The sequence below is a fragment of the Neomonachus schauinslandi genome, chromosome 14 (assembly GCF_002201575.2).
Source record: "Neomonachus schauinslandi chromosome 14, ASM220157v2, whole genome shotgun sequence".
In the NCBI taxonomy this organism is placed as follows: Eukaryota; Metazoa; Chordata; class Mammalia; order Carnivora; family Phocidae; genus Neomonachus; species Neomonachus schauinslandi.
Genome location: NC_058416.1, coordinates 14,076,781 through 14,096,874, shown reverse-complemented (window position 1 = coordinate 14,096,874; position 20,094 = coordinate 14,076,781). Strand labels below are relative to the sequence as shown.

At 33.5% G+C, this 20,094-nt stretch overlaps 1 protein-coding gene across 6 annotated transcripts in view; it reads left to right on the top strand.

Annotated features, from left to right (window-relative positions):
* The window catches only part of RELCH (RAB11 binding and LisH domain, coiled-coil and HEAT repeat containing), a 106,782-nt gene that overhangs the window by 40,894 nt on the left and 45,794 nt on the right, over window positions 1-20,094 (top strand). For 5 of the 6 annotated variants that reach the window (XM_044921050.1, XM_044921049.1, XM_021686145.2 and 2 more), the window contains 3 exons: window positions 11,899-12,011; window positions 16,581-16,671; window positions 19,570-19,641. In XM_044921050.1, coding sequence (XP_044776985.1) covers window positions 11,899-12,011; window positions 16,581-16,671; window positions 19,570-19,641 — 276 coding nt within the window. Of the gene's footprint in view, window positions 1-67; window positions 92-11,898; window positions 12,012-16,580; window positions 16,672-19,569; window positions 19,642-20,094 lie in introns of all 6 variants that reach the window. The other variant, XM_044921048.1, reaches the window with a different exon arrangement.

Here is a 20,094-nt window from a genome sequence, read left to right as displayed (position 1 = left end):
TTTATTTTGTTAAAGTCTATTACTTGCAATCATATTCTTACTTTTGTGCATGCATCTCTGCTCCTAGAGAATGGTTTTACACCTCTGTCAGGTGAGTTCAGTAAAACTGCATGGTATTCATGTTTTTCCAGTTTTGCTTAAAGCATCATTAGCTTCTGCAACACTAACTATTACTGTAGGTCCATTTATGTGCCATAAATACTGTCCGTTTTTTACATTACCAGTTAACTAATTTATTTTATCTCTGTTCTTGATATGATATGCTTGATACGTATTCAAAAATAGACCCTCTTTGTATTGAAAATTAACCGGGACTAATAATGTAACTTTTTTCCTAAATATACTTGTAGTGACCTATTATAAATGTTAGTTTTATTATATTTGTTTGTCAATAATCACACTTGTCTTACGATGATAGGATAGTTATAGTATTGACAATAACTTTTGAAAGTACCTTCTTTTGCTTTTCTCATAGTTAACTCTGTTATTGACAGATGCTTAAAATATCTAAAATACAGTAGCCTCTGTTATGAGCCATACTGTAAGGAGTTATCTTTAGAGTTATATTTATGTAATAAAAAGTTATCTATAATCTAATTTAAATGACAGTGGGTGATTTATTTGTAACCAAGTTTAATAATATATTTGAATTACTCAACTTATAAAAACGACTTCTAATTCACAAAATTTTTTACAAAAAACGGGGTAAAAATATTTTAGAATATATCCTATAAGTCTTCTATTATCTTCTTAATATTTACCACTGATTTCAATCATAATTCTCGGGACCTACAGTATGATAGGTACACAGTGCATTGGCAAAACCCATATAAAGCTTACCCTTAATTATCCGTTTAGCACAAGAAATTTGTACTGATCCTCAAGAAAACTTACTTGTAGAAACTTACATGTAAAACTTACGTTAAAAATTTTTACTCCTATAGGTGTTTTGAATTTAAGAAAAGATTTAAGACTGTTTTCTTACTGGTGGCTTTATTTTACCTAATATATAAAAATAGTTGTGCGATATCAATAACTGGAAGATTCCTGTATCTTGAAGGATCAGTGTCCAATTTCAGATTGTTTTGCAGGTCTGCCTGGCAGAATGGTGTTTGAGCTTCTTTTCCTTTTTTAGCTTGTAACATAATCCATGCAATGCATTAATGTTTGCATCCCTTTTACTATGTTTCCTTAATATAATCTTTAAAATAGCACAGAAACCTAATTGTTATGAGATGCAGTTTAAGCCTTATTTTAATTTTCCCTTTTTTTATCATAAAAGATTCTACCACTAAAATCTGATTGTACTGCATGAAGTATTTATAAATTTGCATCATCAGTAATCAGATACGTTACATATATAAATATATATGAAGCCATATATATTTATACATACACACATTTCGTTTGTGGTATGATGTTTACTTTTATGGCTGATTTTAAGTTTTTTGTATTTAAAAACTATATAATTTCATGAAGAAGTGATCGTTTATCTTTGTTTATTTGTACATTACTCTATTTTATCAGAAAATTTACCATTTATAATATATCAAAGTTGTATTCTCTTGAAACTAAATTGGTAAATAATGGTTTGGTTTGAAACCAATCCCAGGGCATGAAAGAACAAAACGTTTATTTCATTTCATGCTTTGATATTAGATTACTTTTATTTAATATTTTACCTTAATTCCTTAAATATGAATTTTTAAAAAGGTCTTGTGATTAAAGGATTAATATTTTGATTTTTTCTTATTTTTCAACTTTTATATAATCTTTTATCAGGATAAGCCTTTTATTAATATGTAAATACAATTAAAATGTCCTTCAGTAAACTGGTCGTAGTAATATCCTAGCTGGTTAAATAAATAAATAAATCATTAGAAACATGATTTAAGGTTTTGATTAAGTAACACATTTACATGGTTTAGCTTCTTTTTAAATAAAGATAAACAACAAAAACTCTTCCCCTGTCCCTAAGCCACTATTCCACATGCAATAAATGTTATAGTTTTTAGTAAGTCTTTTGCCCATTTTTTAATTAGGTTGTTTGTCTTTGTTTTTGAGTTGTAAGAGTTCTTACAATTCTGGATATTAAACCCTTATTTTATATATGATTTGGAAATATTTCCTTCCATTTGGTAGCTTGTCTTTTCACATTTTTGAAAATGTCCTTTGATGGACATTTAAATGTTTTTCTTTTGTTGCTTGTGTTTTTGGTGTCAAATCTAAGAATCTATTGCCAAGTCTGAAGCCCAGATTTATCCCCTATGCTTACTTCTAATAGTTTTATAGCTTTAGCTCTTATATCTAGGTCATTGATACATTTTGTATTTGTATATGGAGTGAGGCAGGGGTCCAGTTTTATTCTTTTTGTGTGATTGTCCAGTTGTCCCAGAACTATTTCTTGAAATGTTTCCCCACTGAATAGTCATGGCACCTTTGTCAGAAATCAGCTGTCTGCAGATGTTTGGATTTATTTCTAGACTCTCAGTTCTGTTCTTTTGGTCTTTATGTTTAGCCTATGCCTGTACGAACCACACTATTTTGATTACTGTAGCTTTGCACTAAATTTTGAAATTGGGAAGTATGAATTCTCTTTTTTTTCTTTTTCAATATTGTTTACCTATTCAAGGCCCCTTGCAGTTCCATAGGAATTTGATACTCTACTTTCATTCTGCAGTAAAGATCATAGAAATTTTGATAAGAATTGCCTTGAATTTATAGATCACTTTAGGGAGTAGTGCCATTCCTTTTTTTTTTTTTTTTTTTTAAGATTTTATTTATTTGTGAGAGAGAGAGAGGAGGTGAGGGACAGGGAGAAGCAGACTCCCCACTGAGCAGGGAGCCTGATGCAAGGCTCAATCCCTGGACTCCAGGATCATGACCAGAGCTGAAGGCAGAAGTCTAACCGACTGAGCCACCCAAGCACCCAAGGAGTACTGCCATTCTAACGGCAGTAATTCTTCCAACTCATGAACATGGGATTCTTTTCATTTATTTATGTCTTTAATTGCTTTCAGCATTGTTTTGTAGTTTTCTATGTCTAATCCTTCACTTCCTTTTAGTTTTTTTAAAGGTTTATTTATTTATTTTAGAGAGAAAGAGGGTGCATGCATGGGTGGGATAGAGGCAAAGGGAGAGAATCTTTCAGGCAAACTCCTTGCTGAGCACAGAGCCTAACGCTGGGCGTGATCCCTCAACCCATGAGATCACAGCCTGAGCCCAAACCAAGAGTAACATTTAACCTACTGAGCCACCTAGGTGCCCCTTTTGTTACTTTTTTTTTTTCTTCACTTCCTTGTTTTAATTTATTCTTAGGTATTTCATTGTTTTGGATGGTATTGTAAATGGAATTTTCCCCTTAATTTCCTTTCAGATTGTTCATTGCTGATTTATAGAAACAGAACTGATATTTGTGTGGTAATCTCTTACCTTGCAACTTTACTGAATTAGTTAAATTGGTTCTAGTAGGTTTTTTGTGGATTATAATGTGATTTTCTTTATCTGGAATAACATTATCTGCAAATAGAGTTTTGCTTCTAACTTTCCAGTTTTGGATGGCTTTTATTTCTTTCTCTTGCTTAATTTCTCTGGCTAGGGCTTACAGTACAATGTTGAATAGCAGTGTTTTGAGAAAGCAGATATTTTTGTCTTATTCCTGATTTTATGGGGAAAGCTTTCAGTTTTTCACCATTGAATATGATACTGGGTATGGATTAAGGAAGTTTTCTTCTTTTCCTAGTTTGCAGTGTTTTTATCATGAAGGGATGTTGAATTCTGTCAGATGCTTTTTCTGCATCAATTGAGATGATAATTATTTTCCCTTCGTTCCATTGAGGTAGTATAATACATTATTGATTTTTCAAATATTGAACTACCCTTGCATTCCTGGGACAAATCCCACTTGGTCACAGTGTATAATCCTTTTAATGTGTTGTTGGATTTGGTGTTAGTATTTTTTTGCACAGTTTTGCATCTAAAAATTCCTAAGATATATATATATATATATACTACTGAGAATTGTCTGGCCTAACATCCGGTCTATTATTGAGAATGTTCCATGTGCACTTGAGAAAAATATATCTTTTGCTGTTGTCAGAGTGAGTGTTTTATAAATGTCTATTAGATTTAATTATTTTATGGTGTTCAGGTCCTCTGTTTCCTTACTGATCTGTTTAGTGGTGTATCCATTATTGAAACTAGGATATTGAAGTCTCCAAATATTATAGAACTGCACTGTATTTTTTCAGAAATATTTTGTGCATGTAAGCAAACTCAAATATATGATCTTTCTTCCATGACTTACACAAGGTACTACACTCCTATGTACTATTCTTTACTTTGCTTTTTTTCCATGTAACATTATATTTTTGTATCTTTCTATGTCAGTATATAAAGAACTTTCTTGTTCTTAAGGCTGCAAAATATCTAGTCTTTTTATAGTCTTTTAACCATGTTTTAAATTAGTGTTTTTCAAACTTTATTGGGCACACTCAGTAAGAGACATTTTACGTGATGTGCCAGTATATACTTACATATATATAATTAAAATGAAAGTTTGACAAACCAGTATTGCCTTTACTAATTATGAAAAGTTAAAATAGAAGACAATCGATATCAAACATGATTTTATAAATATTTTTAAACAATAAGGAATATACCTAAACAATAAAAAAGAAAAGAATGCTCTTTATGATCCATTTAATTATTTTTTTGACCCATTCTCTTAAAGGGAGTGACATAAAGGTTAATTAAAGCTATCTAATAAATTAAACTTACTATTTTTTTATAAAAGTGGAAAGCACAGTGAATAAAGATGTGTTATTTGTTTTTGTTTTTTAAAAGAAAACAACCTCATTCAATCTTTAGGTCATAATTATTGCATTTTCTAAATTTAACATACCGTAATATTTCAAATCTAAGATGCCAGTAATTGTAACAATTATGTACCTTTACAAAAGAGGAATTCCAATGAAATTATATCATTCTCCATTATAAGGTGTACCCCAATTTCAGAGATAATAAAAAGTGAAAAAAAATTTCCTCCTATCTACTGTTAAGTAATGGTAATCTTTTTTAAAAGTATTTTAAAGACCTACTTGTCTATTGATTTGAGGAGGAAAAAAAATCATGAACAAATTTTCTATTTGTGGCTTATGTAGTAGTTCATCTTAATGAGTTCATTGAAGAATTTGAATCTTTCAAACCAAACTACAGAATAAATGTATGTGTATAGGCTAAAGGAGTTGATTTTTCAGTCTCTGCTTTAAATGCATTTGAAGGGAAAATTCTGTAATTTAAAAATAAGATTTCATAAAAGATTACTTCTAAAAGCATTTTTAAATGATATATCTAAATTTAATTTTTATTTTCATTCTATGCCAAGGAAAGCTGACTCGGAAAAGCAAAGGAGAAGTCTGGGCCTGGAATGGGGATGGGCAAGTGGAAATGGGGAATGAGTCCAAGCTTTCTTTTTGAGACGTTGAAATTGTTCCAAAATTAGATTGGTGGTAGTTGCATGACTCTGAATATACTAAAAACCACTGAGTGTACACTTGAATTTTTATGATATATAAAATATATCTCATTAAAGCTGGGGGAAAAAAAGAGGCAAAGGAGAGAACCAATTCCCTAAAAGTTTTTTAAAAAATTTTATTTATTTATTTTTGAGAAAGAGAGTGAGAGCATCACATGAGCAGGGGGAAGAACAGAGAGAGAGGGAGAGAGAGGGAAAAAGAGGGGGAGATAATCTCAGCAGACTCTGCACTGAGCAGAGAGCCTGTTGAGGGGCTTGATCCCATGACCCGAGCTGAAACCAAGAGTCAGACACTTAACTTACTGAGCCACCCTGGTGCTCCTCCCTAAAAGTTTTAAATGTAGTAGTATCTCTAAAGAGCTGCTTATCTTCTGAGAAACCAAACTTTGCTCTTTTATATTACATTCATGTTTGCTCCATGATGAATTTTTTAACTTACGAGTTATAATAGCCCAGTAATTATAACTATATGAGAGTGGTGGGGAGGAAAAGGTTTTACTTCTGTCCTTCTAAGTTCTTTAGCTAGTCTAATAATCAGATTAATATAGGACAGATTCATAGGAGAAAAATAAATTCAGTTACCTATGTATAGGAGGGCCGCATAGCAATATAAGATCCAAGGACGAGCTGGGCAATTAATTAGGCTTATATGCCATCTTGAGCTGATGGTGTAAAAACGGGGAGGAGGGTGATTCACAGGACAATAAGAAGAGCAGATGTTGGTAATTAGGTGTTTGTCCTTTCATATAGATAAGTCATTCAGATAAAATACCTATTTCTTGGAAGTAGCTCTCTTTCTGGGCAGGCCCCCTATCTAAATTATTTTTGGTAGTTTAAGGAAGAGGTAAAAGTTTTTCTTTGGTTCTGCTGGATCTTGATTGCCTTCAGCTCAAAATAGTCCACATGCCAAAATGGCACATTTTGGGGAGACTTGTTCTGAACCCCTTCAAGAGTTATACAAAAGAATAGTAGATAAGTAAAGTAAAATAGATAGTATGGTGAAGTAGATAAGCTTTGTCCATCTCTTTTACTATTTAATGTGTGTTTGTATGTGTATGTTAATTTTGGAAGTAAATCACATTCTCTTTAGCAGTATCAGTTTTTTGGTTTTTTTTTTTTTTTTTTTTTTTTTTAAGATTTTTTGGGGGTGGGCAGAGCAGTAGACTCCGTGCTGAACGTGCAGGGAGCCTGAGGCAGGGCTTGATCTCAGGACCCTGAGATCATGACCTAAGCTGAAGGCAGATGCTTAACCTACTGAGCCCAGGCACCCCAGCAGTATCAGGATTTTAAAGTCATTCAAGTATTTTAATTAGGCTTCCTGAAGGTTGAACCTTAGGAATAATTCTAAGATAGAAAATAATAAGCCTTAGATAATAATTCTAAGAATAGATACTTTAGGAGCCTTGAAGTATAGAACTTGTTCCAAAGGTGAGTAATCTTGTTTTTTTTCTTAATGTGAGTCTTTGTAATGTCCTACCTTCCTCCCTCCTTCCTTCCTTTCTTTATTTCCCTATTTCTTTATTTCTTTTTATTTTCTTAAGTAAGCTCTATGCCCATCATGAGGCTTGAACTCAGAACCCAGAGATCAAGAGTCACATGCTCTACCAACTGACCAGCCAGGCGCCCCTCTTTCTTTTTTAAATGTACTACTGTCAACACCCTGACAAGTTTCAACTGAAAATCTAAATCAGAGGGTGTACATTTATCATCGCTTGAATTTAAATTGTAATTTGGTATTGCTTAATATCTAGGCAAAAGACCAAATGGAAAATTTTAAAATAACATCTACTTAAAAATTTTAAATGAAGCTTGAGTTATAGGAAATAATTTTAATGGAACAATGAGGGCAAGCAGTGAACTATAATTTACTGGACTAATGTGTTACCTTTCTAAACCGTAGAATTTTTCTTCTTGATCTGAAGCACTCAAACATTTCCTCCTTGGCATCTGATCTAAATGCAGTGCTTCCTTTTCTGTTTTAGAATTCTTTGAGATCTTGAAGCCATTGTCTTATCAACATTTCCATGCCTTTTTTAATGTTAAAATTTGCCTTCATTTCCCCCACCCAACATCTAATCACCGGATTGTTTTAGGTCCTTTTTAGGTGCTTCCTCTCCCCACCTCCCCCTTTTTGTAGTCTAAACACACTAATCTTTGTAAGACTAAGAAAGTTAAGTAAAAATACTCATAAAATCAAATGTAAAATTCTCTAAAGACATTTCCTATCTCTAAAGTGATTTCTTTGTTATCATTAGAAGTTATTTTGTTTTAGTTGTAAAACTGAACTGTTTAATGCTCTACAAAATCCCTTTGGCAACCTAAGATTTGAGAGGTGGGAGATCCTTCATATAGAGAGAACTTGCTTTGTTATTAAAATTGCAGAAGTCATTTACTTGAGTAAAATGTAAGTTACTAAGCCTTTTAGATTAATGAATTCTAAAGGCCTTACAAATATCTTTTCCAAAATGACAGTAAAGTAATGGAATACCTTCTGCTACAGGATTACTGCACTGATTTGCTCTCTAGTGATTAGTAGGACATCTGTTTTATATTTCACTTCAATACACATTTACTGAGTACTATCAGTTGCTAAAGCATGTTTTAAATGAAATATTTAAGATTTCTGTTGCTTTGAAGTATTGACACAGTAACTTTTTGTTTGTGGGTAAGGGGCCACTACTTTTTGTATATAATGTTACCAAAGCCATAGGTATTTTATTACCATGGTTATTATTTTTTATCAACATGCAGTATTAAATCTGATTTGCTTAAGGATCTTTTCATGTGAAAAATTCTTTATTTTTTTTAAAGATTATTTATTATTTGAAAGCTAGAGAGAGAGCACAAGCAGGCATCGGGGAAAGGGAGAAGCGGGCTCCCCACTATGAAGGGAGCCCGATGCCGGGCTTCAGTCCCAGGACCCCAGGATCATGACCTGAGCCAAAGGCAGATGCTTAACCGACCGAGCCACCCAGGCACCCCATATGAAAAATTCTTAAGCTTTAGATATGATGTCTAACATTGCTCTCCTAGTCTCAATACATTTTTTATATGTAATCATTTAAAGACATTTTTAAAGCACTATCACCTTGCCTTCTGAAGGAAATTTAGCTACCACCTTTTAAATGTTTCATTCAAGAATTATAAGGAAAGTTTTTAAAACACTAGACTTCTTCATTGGAGAGATGATACCAAAGGGAGAATATTGATTCAAATCTATAAATTTATGAATAGTGTGAAAATGGTAAATGCAGACTTAATAAATTCTGATGTGGATGTATTAATACTTCAGAGGCTTGAAAAAGATGAATGAATTCACAGTAAATAAATGAGAATATACAACAGCAGATACATGTGTACAGAATTCTTTATTTCAAAGGTGGTACAAATAGAACTTGTGAATAAATGAATGAATTTGTACAAATAGAACTTGTGAACAAATAAGATATTTGGAGCCAGTCATAACTTAGCAATTAAAATCCTTGATGATTCTATGAGAAACAAACTACTCTTTCCACTTTTTTCTGCCATTACTTACTGGGCCTCTTCTCAGCTCTGTATTTCTGTAAGAGGAAGAGACTGACCTACTTTATATACTGAGTTATAACTGTTTGAGCCATTAATGTGCCAAGATGTACTCAGTTCTCTTTGGCATGGAATATCATCCAAAAATGATTGGCAGTGACTTCCCATATGTTGTTAATTTTGCCAGCAAGAAATAAAAGCAAATGGCAATATAATTTATTACTGTGATTCAGAAAAGTGAAATATATTTTCCTTCAAAGTCCTAAGTTCGTAGAATTTTAGAGTCTAAGGGTACAAGAAGTGACAGGTTTTCCTCCCATGTGTCAATTTGGATTGGTTGGTAATAGCTGCTGTGTTGAGAAGTGCTTTGGTAAGTGCTAAGGCTTTGTGAGGCCAACTTTGATCTCAGAAGGAAAAATTAATAATTCTACATTAGCAATAGAGAAGGAAATTGCAGACTGTGCATGAAATAGTTCCCATTTCTGCCCTGATATTAATTCTTTTTATGTTTTACTTGAAGAAACTAAAAATCAGAGAAGTTTGTGATTTTCATTAGGTTTCAGTTTGGCACGTCTACAGCCATATTTCAATTAAAAGATTCTTTATATTAATGTAGGACGTAAACTTCCTCTTTGATTAAGAATCACTAAGCCTCGTGATTTAAAAAAAAGAAAATGAAAGGCACAAAGAATAAATAGTAACACAATTATTTTGCTATGCTTGTTTTTGAGATAAAAAAGCTAAATAATTATATTTTCAACAGAGTGTGTATGTATGTATTTGCAATTATAGCAAATATCTACATTGCAAAACTTTATATTTAAAGAGTAATATAATAGGAAGAGAATGGAAGAGTACGTATGTAGAGACAATGGAAAAAGGAGGAAGGTTGAGTAGGAAGCAAGAAAACTCAGGAAAGGAGGATCTGACATGAGGGGAAAATACGAATAAAATATTTAGAGTCTTTCTTGATTTTCATGCATTAAAATTTTTTCTCCTTTTGTTAGTGCCTTCTAGAATAACTGCTTTTTCATCTTTAAGGTTCTCTTCTCAGTGGGATATGCTGATGGAATGTCTCAGTCCTCTCCTGAGTATCATTGGCTCTTAGTAGTCTAAATGGAATCCTCTAAGGATTAGGATAATCCCTGTTATTAACGATCTCCTACTCTAGTATCTCATAAAAGGTTGTTTATTTTTCTCATACAAAGTTAAGACTAATCCATCAAGCATCATATTAAATCTCTGGTAAAAACATTACTTAACAATATAGGATCTATATTTTGTCTTCCATTCCCAGTATAAAATTATTTTCCCTAATTACTTTTTATTACTTTTGCTTTTCATTTGCTCACTAATGTAAAACCTACAGAGGTGCCCAAATACAAAGATGACAAAATAAATGTTTTAAATTTAATTTTACTTCTCAGGTTTATTCTTACCTCTTATCTGTATCTTTGTGCCTTCAATTTAAGATTTATACCAGGTAATTATAATTTTAAAATAATACATGAAGACTTTAGAAATAATGGAAAGGGACTTGTAGTCATTCCTCTAAGAACTCTGCTAAAAATTGTATCATCCTTTTTTAAGGGAGCATCTTCAGAATGGGAAGAAACTTCTACAGTGTAGACTTTTCTTCAGGATATCATGCATTATTCATAGTGATCAGTTCCTTTTTTTTTTTTTAAGATTTTATTTATTTATTTGAGAGAGAGCACGAGTGGGGTGGAGGGGCAGAGGGAGAGGGAGACGTCAACCCCCCAGGGGAGGAGTCTGATGCTGGGCTCCATTCCAGGACCCTGGCATCATGACCTGAGCCAAAGACAGACACTTAACCCACTGAGTCACACAGGTGCCCTGATCAGTTTCTGTTTTAAATCTACTAGCACTTTTTGCTGGGTAAGAAGATAGATGGGAAAAAGAAATGGTGGGAGTAATCATTCTGTTCTTATAACATCATACTGATTTCTTTAAAATAGCTGTAAAATATTATTTTTACAATTTAGGAAGTTTTCCTCCAAAAATAATGCTTTGGGACTTTTATTCTCATTAGATTTGAAAATTTATTCCAAAATGAAAAACAATATCTTTTGAATATATTTTAGAATTTTGTTTTAGTTTATTTAAAATGTGAAACAACTTTGGTTTACATAGTTCTTTGGAAGAGAGAAATAAACTTCTGTTATTACTTTCCTACAAAATACTGAATTTACCTCTACATGTTGAATGTACAATTGTTAAAAATTTCCATTTGAATATAAAACATTTCTACTAATACTCTATAGCAGTGCTGAGAGCATTCAACACCTGTGGAAATGGTCTTCTTTTTAATTAGTCATGGGGTTAGGTGGGAAGGGTACAAAATTATTAATTGCAGGTAATCTTAATTAAGACAGATGATATTGTACTTGTGGAAGTGGGATGAATTGTCTTGATTTTCTGTTAGCTTTCTAAATTTTAAAATATAGTTAGCTTCTGCAAGTTTTTTTTTTAAACACTTTCAAAATTAAAATTACTCTATCAGCTTAAAGTAAGATAGAATGTTACTTAGTGCAAAAACTAGTAGACCATTAGAAAGGACTGGATAAGGAAATAAGGTTAGTTGCAACTTTAATAACCTTATTACATTATGATTCACACCTTCTCTACAACCAACACATAAATATATGTTTCAGTGTTTTCTCTTGAATTACTTATTTTACAAAATTAGAATTTGCTGTTTTGTATGTTGAGGTTTATTTCATTTTAAATGTTCATTTAAGAATACTCTGGGGGAAAAAATGAATATTCTTCAACGCATTTTTACTTTGAATTTTTCCACCTTCATATTTCTTTAGGAGTTGATCCCCCTCATATTGTGTACAGCATGCCTGCATCCTGAGCCTAAAGAAAGAGATCAGCTTCTCCATATACTTTTCAATTTGATCAAGAGGCCAGATGATGAGCAAAGGTAGGTATGACTACTTCTTTGGGAAATAAATATAATGTTAATTTATTAATCTTATTAATTTGGCATCACGATTAGCATTTTAAGCTAAATGCCTTCTTTCTGTCCCAGTATTTTTTTTTTTTTTAAAGATTTTATTTATTTATTTGACAGAGACAGAGACAGCGAGAGCAGGAACACAAGCAGGGGGAGTGGGAGAGGGAGAAGCAGGCTTCCTGCTGAGCCGGGAGCCCGATGTGGGACTCGATCCCAGGATCCTGGGATCATGACCTGAGCCGAAGGCAGTTGCTTAACCAACTGAGCCACCCAGGTGCCCTCTGTCCCAGTATTTATTTTAATAAGCAGAGGAAACATTGGTCCCATTCACAAAGCTCTACATTGCTTCCATTCTTGTTATTCCAATTACTCATGCTGGATTTGTACACTTTTGTATTAGTTACCTTTAGACTTCTAATTCAAATATTTCTTTGCCTTTAATCTTTCACTTTTGATTTCTAAGAATATTCCCCCTTTTTCCCAAAGATGAATGGCTTCTTAACAGGTTCTACAAAAGTAAAATATTTAATATATGAATTTCTGTATCACTGGGCTATTTGTAAACCAATTACTATGTGGCTAGAGGGATATAATATTTTGTTTTTGTTGGTTATGACTTCAGTACTCACAACTATTGATACCTGAGTGGAGAAATGAGTTATATCTGAGGGTAGTGAAGGGACACACATCAGGATGACTTTCCAGAAGAATGGGGAATAGGTTTTGATCAGGCAACAATGACGCCTACCTGAGAGGTAAAACCTTTAAATAAAGGTGAGACTTTTAAGTGAAGCTGTGCAACTGTGAACATGAACAAAACATCCTTGTGGGTCAGTAGGTAAACTAAGCACTGGATGGGTAAAATTGGGCAGTTGAAATGTTTTTCTATGTTGTAATTTTCTATTTTAATGAAAAAAATTTTGCTTATACTTTTGCAAAACAGTAGTATTGTACTTTATGACTAGGTAACTTTATATATTCAATACTTGTTTCACTGATTGTCAAAATTTTTACCTTATCTGAAAATGTTGGAAAATCGTAAGATTGAACCATAGAACAAGTAAAGCTCAAAATTTTAAATACAAAGTATCTCTCAACTCTGGGAATAAAAACAGTCATATAGACTTTAAAACCTTATGAGTATATATCTCTTTCCCCTTCTTACCGGAATATACCTGGGCAAGCAAAGAAACATGTCCTTTCAGGATCCAGTCAAGATGAATCTACACCAGCAGTTCTCACATGCTAGTCAAATAGAAGGCAAATTAAATCACTATTTATTGCAAACTGAAAATTTTCTAGAACAATTTGATGGTGCTGTGTAGAAAAATTAATATTTTATTTTCATGTTGAAAAATACTATTCCCAGACTATTAACTCTAGGAAACAAACTGAGGGTTACTGGAAGTGGGGGGGGGTGAAGGGATGGGGTAACTGGGTGATGGGCATTAAGGGCATGTGATGTAATGAGCACTGGGTTTAATATGCAACTGATGAAGGCACCTGGGTGGCTCAGTTGGTTAGGCGACTGCCTTCGGCTCAGGTCATGATCCTGGAGTCCCTGGATCGAGTCCCGCATCGGGCTCCCTGCTCGGCAGGGAGTCTGCTTCTCCCTCTGACCCTATCCCCTCTCATGTGTTCTCTCTCTCATTCTCTCTCTCAAAAAAAAATAAATAAAATCTTTAAAAATAAAAAAAATAAAAAAATAATATGCAACTGATGAATAACTGAAGTACATCTGAAACTAATGATACACTAAATGTTAATTAATTGAATTTAAAATAAGATAAAAAATACTATTCCCTGTCTTTATAACTTAATAATTAAATAACATTTATTACATTGTTATTTTTAAATTTACAAGGCAAAAACCTCTAGATCTCTAGCCTGTTTCATAGACTCCACATGTAAAGCTAATAGCTGCCACCTGGTGGCCAAAAGTACCTATATTACTTCAGGTTGAGATCTGTCAGGAATTCAGCACTCGTGTTCACATTTAAATTTTTCACCTTTCAGATATACAAGTATTTTTTAAAATATACTAATCAGTTGACTCACTGTGTGTTTTGTGAATAACAAAGTAAGAAAGCAAAATGTTTAAGTTAGCGTAATATATTTGTCATATAATTAGTTGTTACTTTTCCTTACTTAATAAATCTCAGACTTCTTTGATTGTATCCTAAGAAAAATTTAATTTTATACTTAGTATTAGTGCTTTTTTGCCTGTTCTTTGGTAACAACCATAATTGACACCATATTTCTACCTGCATCAAATACTAGTCAAACAACCCCTGTCCTGTGATTTTTCTACAAGTGGGAATGTTAATTTTTTTTAAAGATTTATTTATTTATCTTAGAAAGAGAGAGAGAGAGTGGGGGGGGGAGGGGTGGAGGCAGAGCGAGAGAGAATCTCAAGCAGACTCCCTGCTGAGCGTGGAGCCCAGCACAGGGCTCGATCTTACCACCCTGAGATAATGACCTGAGCAGAAGTCAATAGTTGGATGCTTTACTGCCTGAGCCACCCAGGCACCCCAAGGGAACATTAATTTTTACCGTGACAGGCACCTGTTTCCAATGCTGTTAATAATCTGTTGGCCATCTTACCTTTTCTGTTTTCAACCTGTATTTCAAAACTGTCAGACTTTTTAAAATTAACTCTGCTGGCTAAGAAGTTTGCCTTGAGGGGCCTAACATTTTTTCAACAAGTTTGTATCTTTAGTATGTAGATGCTGGCTCGTGATTTAAAGTTATTTCACATGAAGATTTCATACAAGTGTATACTTCTTGCAAGTGCTTGAAATGCCTACATTTCACCTAAGTTCATTTATTACCAACATTTGTGGAACCCATGTATATGCCTTCTCATTATTTTAAGATACTAGTGGGGAAAAAACAATGTTCAGATATTAGGAAGTTTTCATTGGGGAACAGGTAGCTAAAATGCTGTCTGTAAAACTTGGAATTTCTTTTCCCATTTTCTTTTATTCACTTTAGTTGCCTTCCCAAAGTAGAAGGAAATAGAAAAGCAAAGGGAAAGTTGAGAAGTAGGCATAGAAGACAATAATATACATATTAAGGGGAATCAGATAGATTAAAAATACAAGGTTGTGGTGAGAATAAGCTGCAGTATACAATGAAGATAGACTGGCTCAACATTTTCCTCATTGTTGTCCACATATTCTTTGTCTGTCATTATTCTCCTCTACTTGAGAGAACAGTTATTTAGAAATTTAAGGTCATTTTGCAGTTTAAGTTAAGTTGACTTGAAGTAGCAATGAGCAGTGCCTGGGCTTAAAGTGCTATTTTTATTATTAATATGAATTAAACATTCTAATTTGTTCTTCCTAGAAGTTGGCTACTACCCATCAGGTTTTACTGTTTTGAACTAGATAAAAGAGGAAAAATTTATAATTCTGCATTTTAAAGTCATTTAAAATGGAACTTCATTCTGAAGAGTGCAAAATCATATTTAAAGTTTTATACTTTCTTAAGTTTCAAATCTGTCAATTCAAGTGAAGTTATTATATTATTTATATACTGTTCTGTAACAAATTACCCCAAAAGAAAGTGGTTTAAAATAACACTCATTTTTATATTACAGTTTATGTGAGTCACTTAATCTGGGTCCTCTGCTTCAAGGTCTCTTACAAGGCTATAATCAAGGTGTTGGCTAAGGCTATGGTCCTGTCAAGGCTCAATTTGAAAGGATTTGCTTCTGAGCTTACTCATATAGTTGATCATTGGCAGATTCAGTTTCTCATGGGTTCGTGAACTGAGGGCCTCAGTTTCTTACCGGCTTTTGGCCAGAGTTTCCTTAAGTTCCTTGCCACATGGGCCTCACCAGCATGGCCACATACTTCATCAAAGCGTGCCAGCTGAGAAGGCAATAGAGAGGGTCTCAAAGTTGGACATCACAGACTTCTGTAACCTAATCACTTTGGCCATTATTCTGTTCATTGGAAGCAAATCATTAGGTACAGTCTACACTCAAGGATATGGAATGACACAGAGCATGAATATCAGGAGATAGACAACACTGGGAGCCATGTCAGAAGCTGCCTACCACATTTATCTCGTGTATAAAATGCTGATTTAAGAAATACCATTTTACTAATGTGATACCATAGTTTTAAATTATAGAAACATTGGGGGAATAATCACTGGCTGTTTTAGTGTCTAGAAACTGAAATTCAGTAGAAGCTGAAGCATTAGACATATTATCTCAGAATGCATGTATGGGAAGTTAATTTAGGAGGTTATGAGATTAACCTCCTAAATTATGTTATGTGATTAAGCTTCACACCAGTAGAGAATCCCTTCACAAAGTCTCACAAATGGTGTTGCCACTGCTGGGGGAAGGAGTCTTAACTAACTCGTTCTCTTGGTGGCGGCCTAGTCCATTGTTGGAAAAGTCTAATTTGATTGTACAAAAATGTTGTATGTTGTGTGAATTACAGAGCTGGCTCTTTTTAACCCTTAGAAAGTTGTGCTTTCTAATGCAAGTACAAGTGTTTATTAATTTATGTTATTTTTCAGGCAGATGATACTGACAGGTTGTGTGGCATTTGCACGTCATGTTGGACCAACACGTGTAGAGGCTGAACTTTTACCACAGTGTTGGGAACAGGTAAATAACTGTATTGGGTTTTCCCCTAGCTATTATATTCTAATTTATTATGAGTGTTCATATTTTCTGTTTTAAATGCCAATAGGAAATATGTGGGATCTAAATTATGCTGCTGTTTCTGTAGTCCAGCACGGTGATTTAACAGCACTAAGAATGCTCTGGGATGCTTTGCTTTCTTCGCTCTTCCAACACATAGTTAAGAAACACTGGTTTCAGTGCCAGGTACTGCTGCAGTCATTACATGCAGTAATGGACAAAATACATACAGTGGTGAACAAAAGACAAAAACCTTTTAGTGGGGAGATAAGAGTAAACAAATAAATGATACGTCTTGTATTATTATAGATTATGAAGAAAAATAGAGCAGGATAAGGGTTAGAGAGTGATGGAGAATGCTATTTTAGAAGGGGTGGTCAGAGCAGGAATCTGAGAAAGGGATGTTTAGGCAAGGATCTGAATGAAGTGAGTTACTGTAAATGCAAAAGCCCTGAGGTAGGTTCAAGGGAGAGGGAGGCCATGTGTGTTTGCATATGTGTAAGGGATGGGGGGTAATAGAAATAATATATGTGTTATATATTTGTATATATTACAAATATATACAGACTATAAAGTGTAAACTGTTGATGTGGGAGGTTTTTGTATTTATAATCCACCTCACCCATTTACTTACAATACTTTTGGTTTTATATTGAATTTTAATATTCCAGTCCTGTGGAAAACTCACAGTCATTGACTTATTAGACTTGATGTTTAGATCATTAGGTGGCATACTTATCCATCTTAAAAAAAAGATGGATTTCTTACTTATAAAGACAGATTTCATGGCCTTATTTATAATAGCATAGTCACTTATTCTTAATACTGGTCTCTGGAATATCATTAAAGCATATGGTCCTTTAGAATTCTATTCCTAATTTGAGTATTCATTTTTTTCTTTAAAATTTAGTGGTGTTATATCTAGATTAAATATGTAAACTAAACATTATATATGGTCCTCTTATCTCTGACAGTCCCTTAGGTCACCTGGATTATAATGCATACTAATTTAGGGTGAGGCTCTAATCATTGGAAGTCAAATTTGGAAACAGCATATACAATTGTAAATTTACAGTTCTGTACAGTTATTCATAGGTATTTATAATTTCTAAACAGTTTTTTCCATTTCCTTTTTTTTGTTAAGCTCTATTGAGATATTCAGATATAATACACCCATTTAAAGTGTACAATCTAGTGTTTTTTAGTATATCCACAGAATTGTACAGCCCTCACTACAATCAGTTTTTTTTTTAAGATTTTATTTACTTATTAGAGAGAGTGCAACAGAAAGAGAATACAAGCAAGAGAAGGACAGAAGGAGAAGCAGGCTTCTGCTGAGCAGGTAGCCCGATGCGGGGCTCAATCCCAGGACCCCGGGATCATGACCTGAGCCGAAGGCAGCTGCTTAACCGAATGCACCACCCAGGCGCCCCTGCCACAATCAATTTTAGAACAGTTTTATCACCCCAAAAAGAAACTCCAACCATTTGAACTTAGTTCTCTTACTTCAAGTTTGTTTTGGCTATTCTGGGTCCCTTGAATTTCCATGTGAATTTTAGGATGAACTTATCAAAATCTGCAAATAAGCCATCTGGAATTTTCATAAGGACTGCATTGTATCTGTAGATCAGTGTGGAGAGTATCTCACCATCCTAACAATAGTGAGCCGTCTTACCCATGAATTTAGAATGTCTTTCCATCTATTTAGTTCTTTTAAATTTTCTTTCAACAATGTTTCGTTGTTTTCAGAACACAATTTTTGTACTTTTTTTGTTTAATTTATTCCTAAATATTTTATTCTTTTTGATACTGTTGTAAATAGAATTTTCTTAATTTTATTTTGCATTTTTTGCAATATAGAGAGATACAATTGATTTTTGTACGTACATTTAATTTTAAGACTCATTGAGCTAGACTAAAAAGCAAAATGAAAGTTTACATATAACATACTTTGATATTCAAACCATTCTGCTCTGAGGTTACTATTTCTGGAAAATTTAGTTTACAGATGTTCATAATAACCATCATTACCACCACCCTTTCTATTACCTGAATAAACATGGATATTGGGGATCTATCTAGCCAACTACCTCCCATTTGTTGCCCAGTAGATTGCTATGTAATTTCTTTTCTTAATTTTAGGCATCCAATACTTTAATGAATTATGGCACCTTTTCATATGGGAATATGAGAACAGATATACTTCTTTTCCAGTCAAAGAAAGATTTATATTCTATGAAGAAGACATATGGGAACAAAACCCAGTATGTGTCATTTTTTTTATTTTGTTGTTATGGTTCAGTGTAGTCATCATAACAGCAAAACCCCAACATCTTGCATATACAAACAGGAATGGATTGAAGTCTGCTTACTTTAAAAACAAAATCGTATTTTGGCTCTGGTTAAATCATTGATTAACTTACTTCCTAATCCCTTAGTTAAAAAAGAGAACTGATGAGTCACTCCTGGCACATATTATAAGCCTTATCTATAATATCCAGAAGCTGAGTTTTTCAAATTTAAAAATAAACTAATGTTGCTAGGGCTGGAGAAAGGTACTTCTGACATCCTAAGGAAAGCCTAGTTATAGGTAAGCCTACCATCTCTAGACACCTTGCCACATTTTCATCTTTGCTTTATCCTTTTTTCTTTAACAGATAACCGCTGTGGCCTCATTTTTTAGTCTCTCTCTGATTCCCTTATTCCTGATCCAGTTATGGGCACACAGGGATTCCCAGAAGTGGAAAAAAAAAAAAAGATGCTTTATTGCATTCTTAACAGGATTTATTGTGAGGAGTAATTCTCTGTTGGAGGAAAGGAGGTTATGTTGTTTATGCTTAATTTGTTTATTTTTTACTCTAGATTAACCACAAATACCCAGAAAGACGACTACTTGTGGCAGAATCCTGTGGAGCATTGGCACCTTACCTTCCTGTAAGAATTGTCATTTTTTCTTCAAAACTTTTTTCCTTTTTAATAATAGAGAAACTTTTTATCAAGTGACTTATATATTTTAATTCAAATTCTCCCAGGGCATGCTATCCTAATAAAAGGAAGGAGATGAGCCAAAAAGATTAGTCTCACATTGATATAATATGGCATTACAGGCAGATAGATATATTAACCATTTTGCATGAGCCATAAATGTATTAAATTATCAGCAGTTCTCAAAATTTGTGGTTCGAGGACCCTGGGAGATTCTTTGAGATCCTTTCAGAGGGGTCCATGAGGTGAAATTATTTTCATAATATTAAGACACTTTTCATCTTTTTCTCTGTGTTTACATTTACATTATTGGTACAGAAGCTATAATGGGCAACAATGCCAATGCATTAGCCCTGATCTAGGCAGTGACCCCCAGATATACTGATAATGATGTATTCTTCA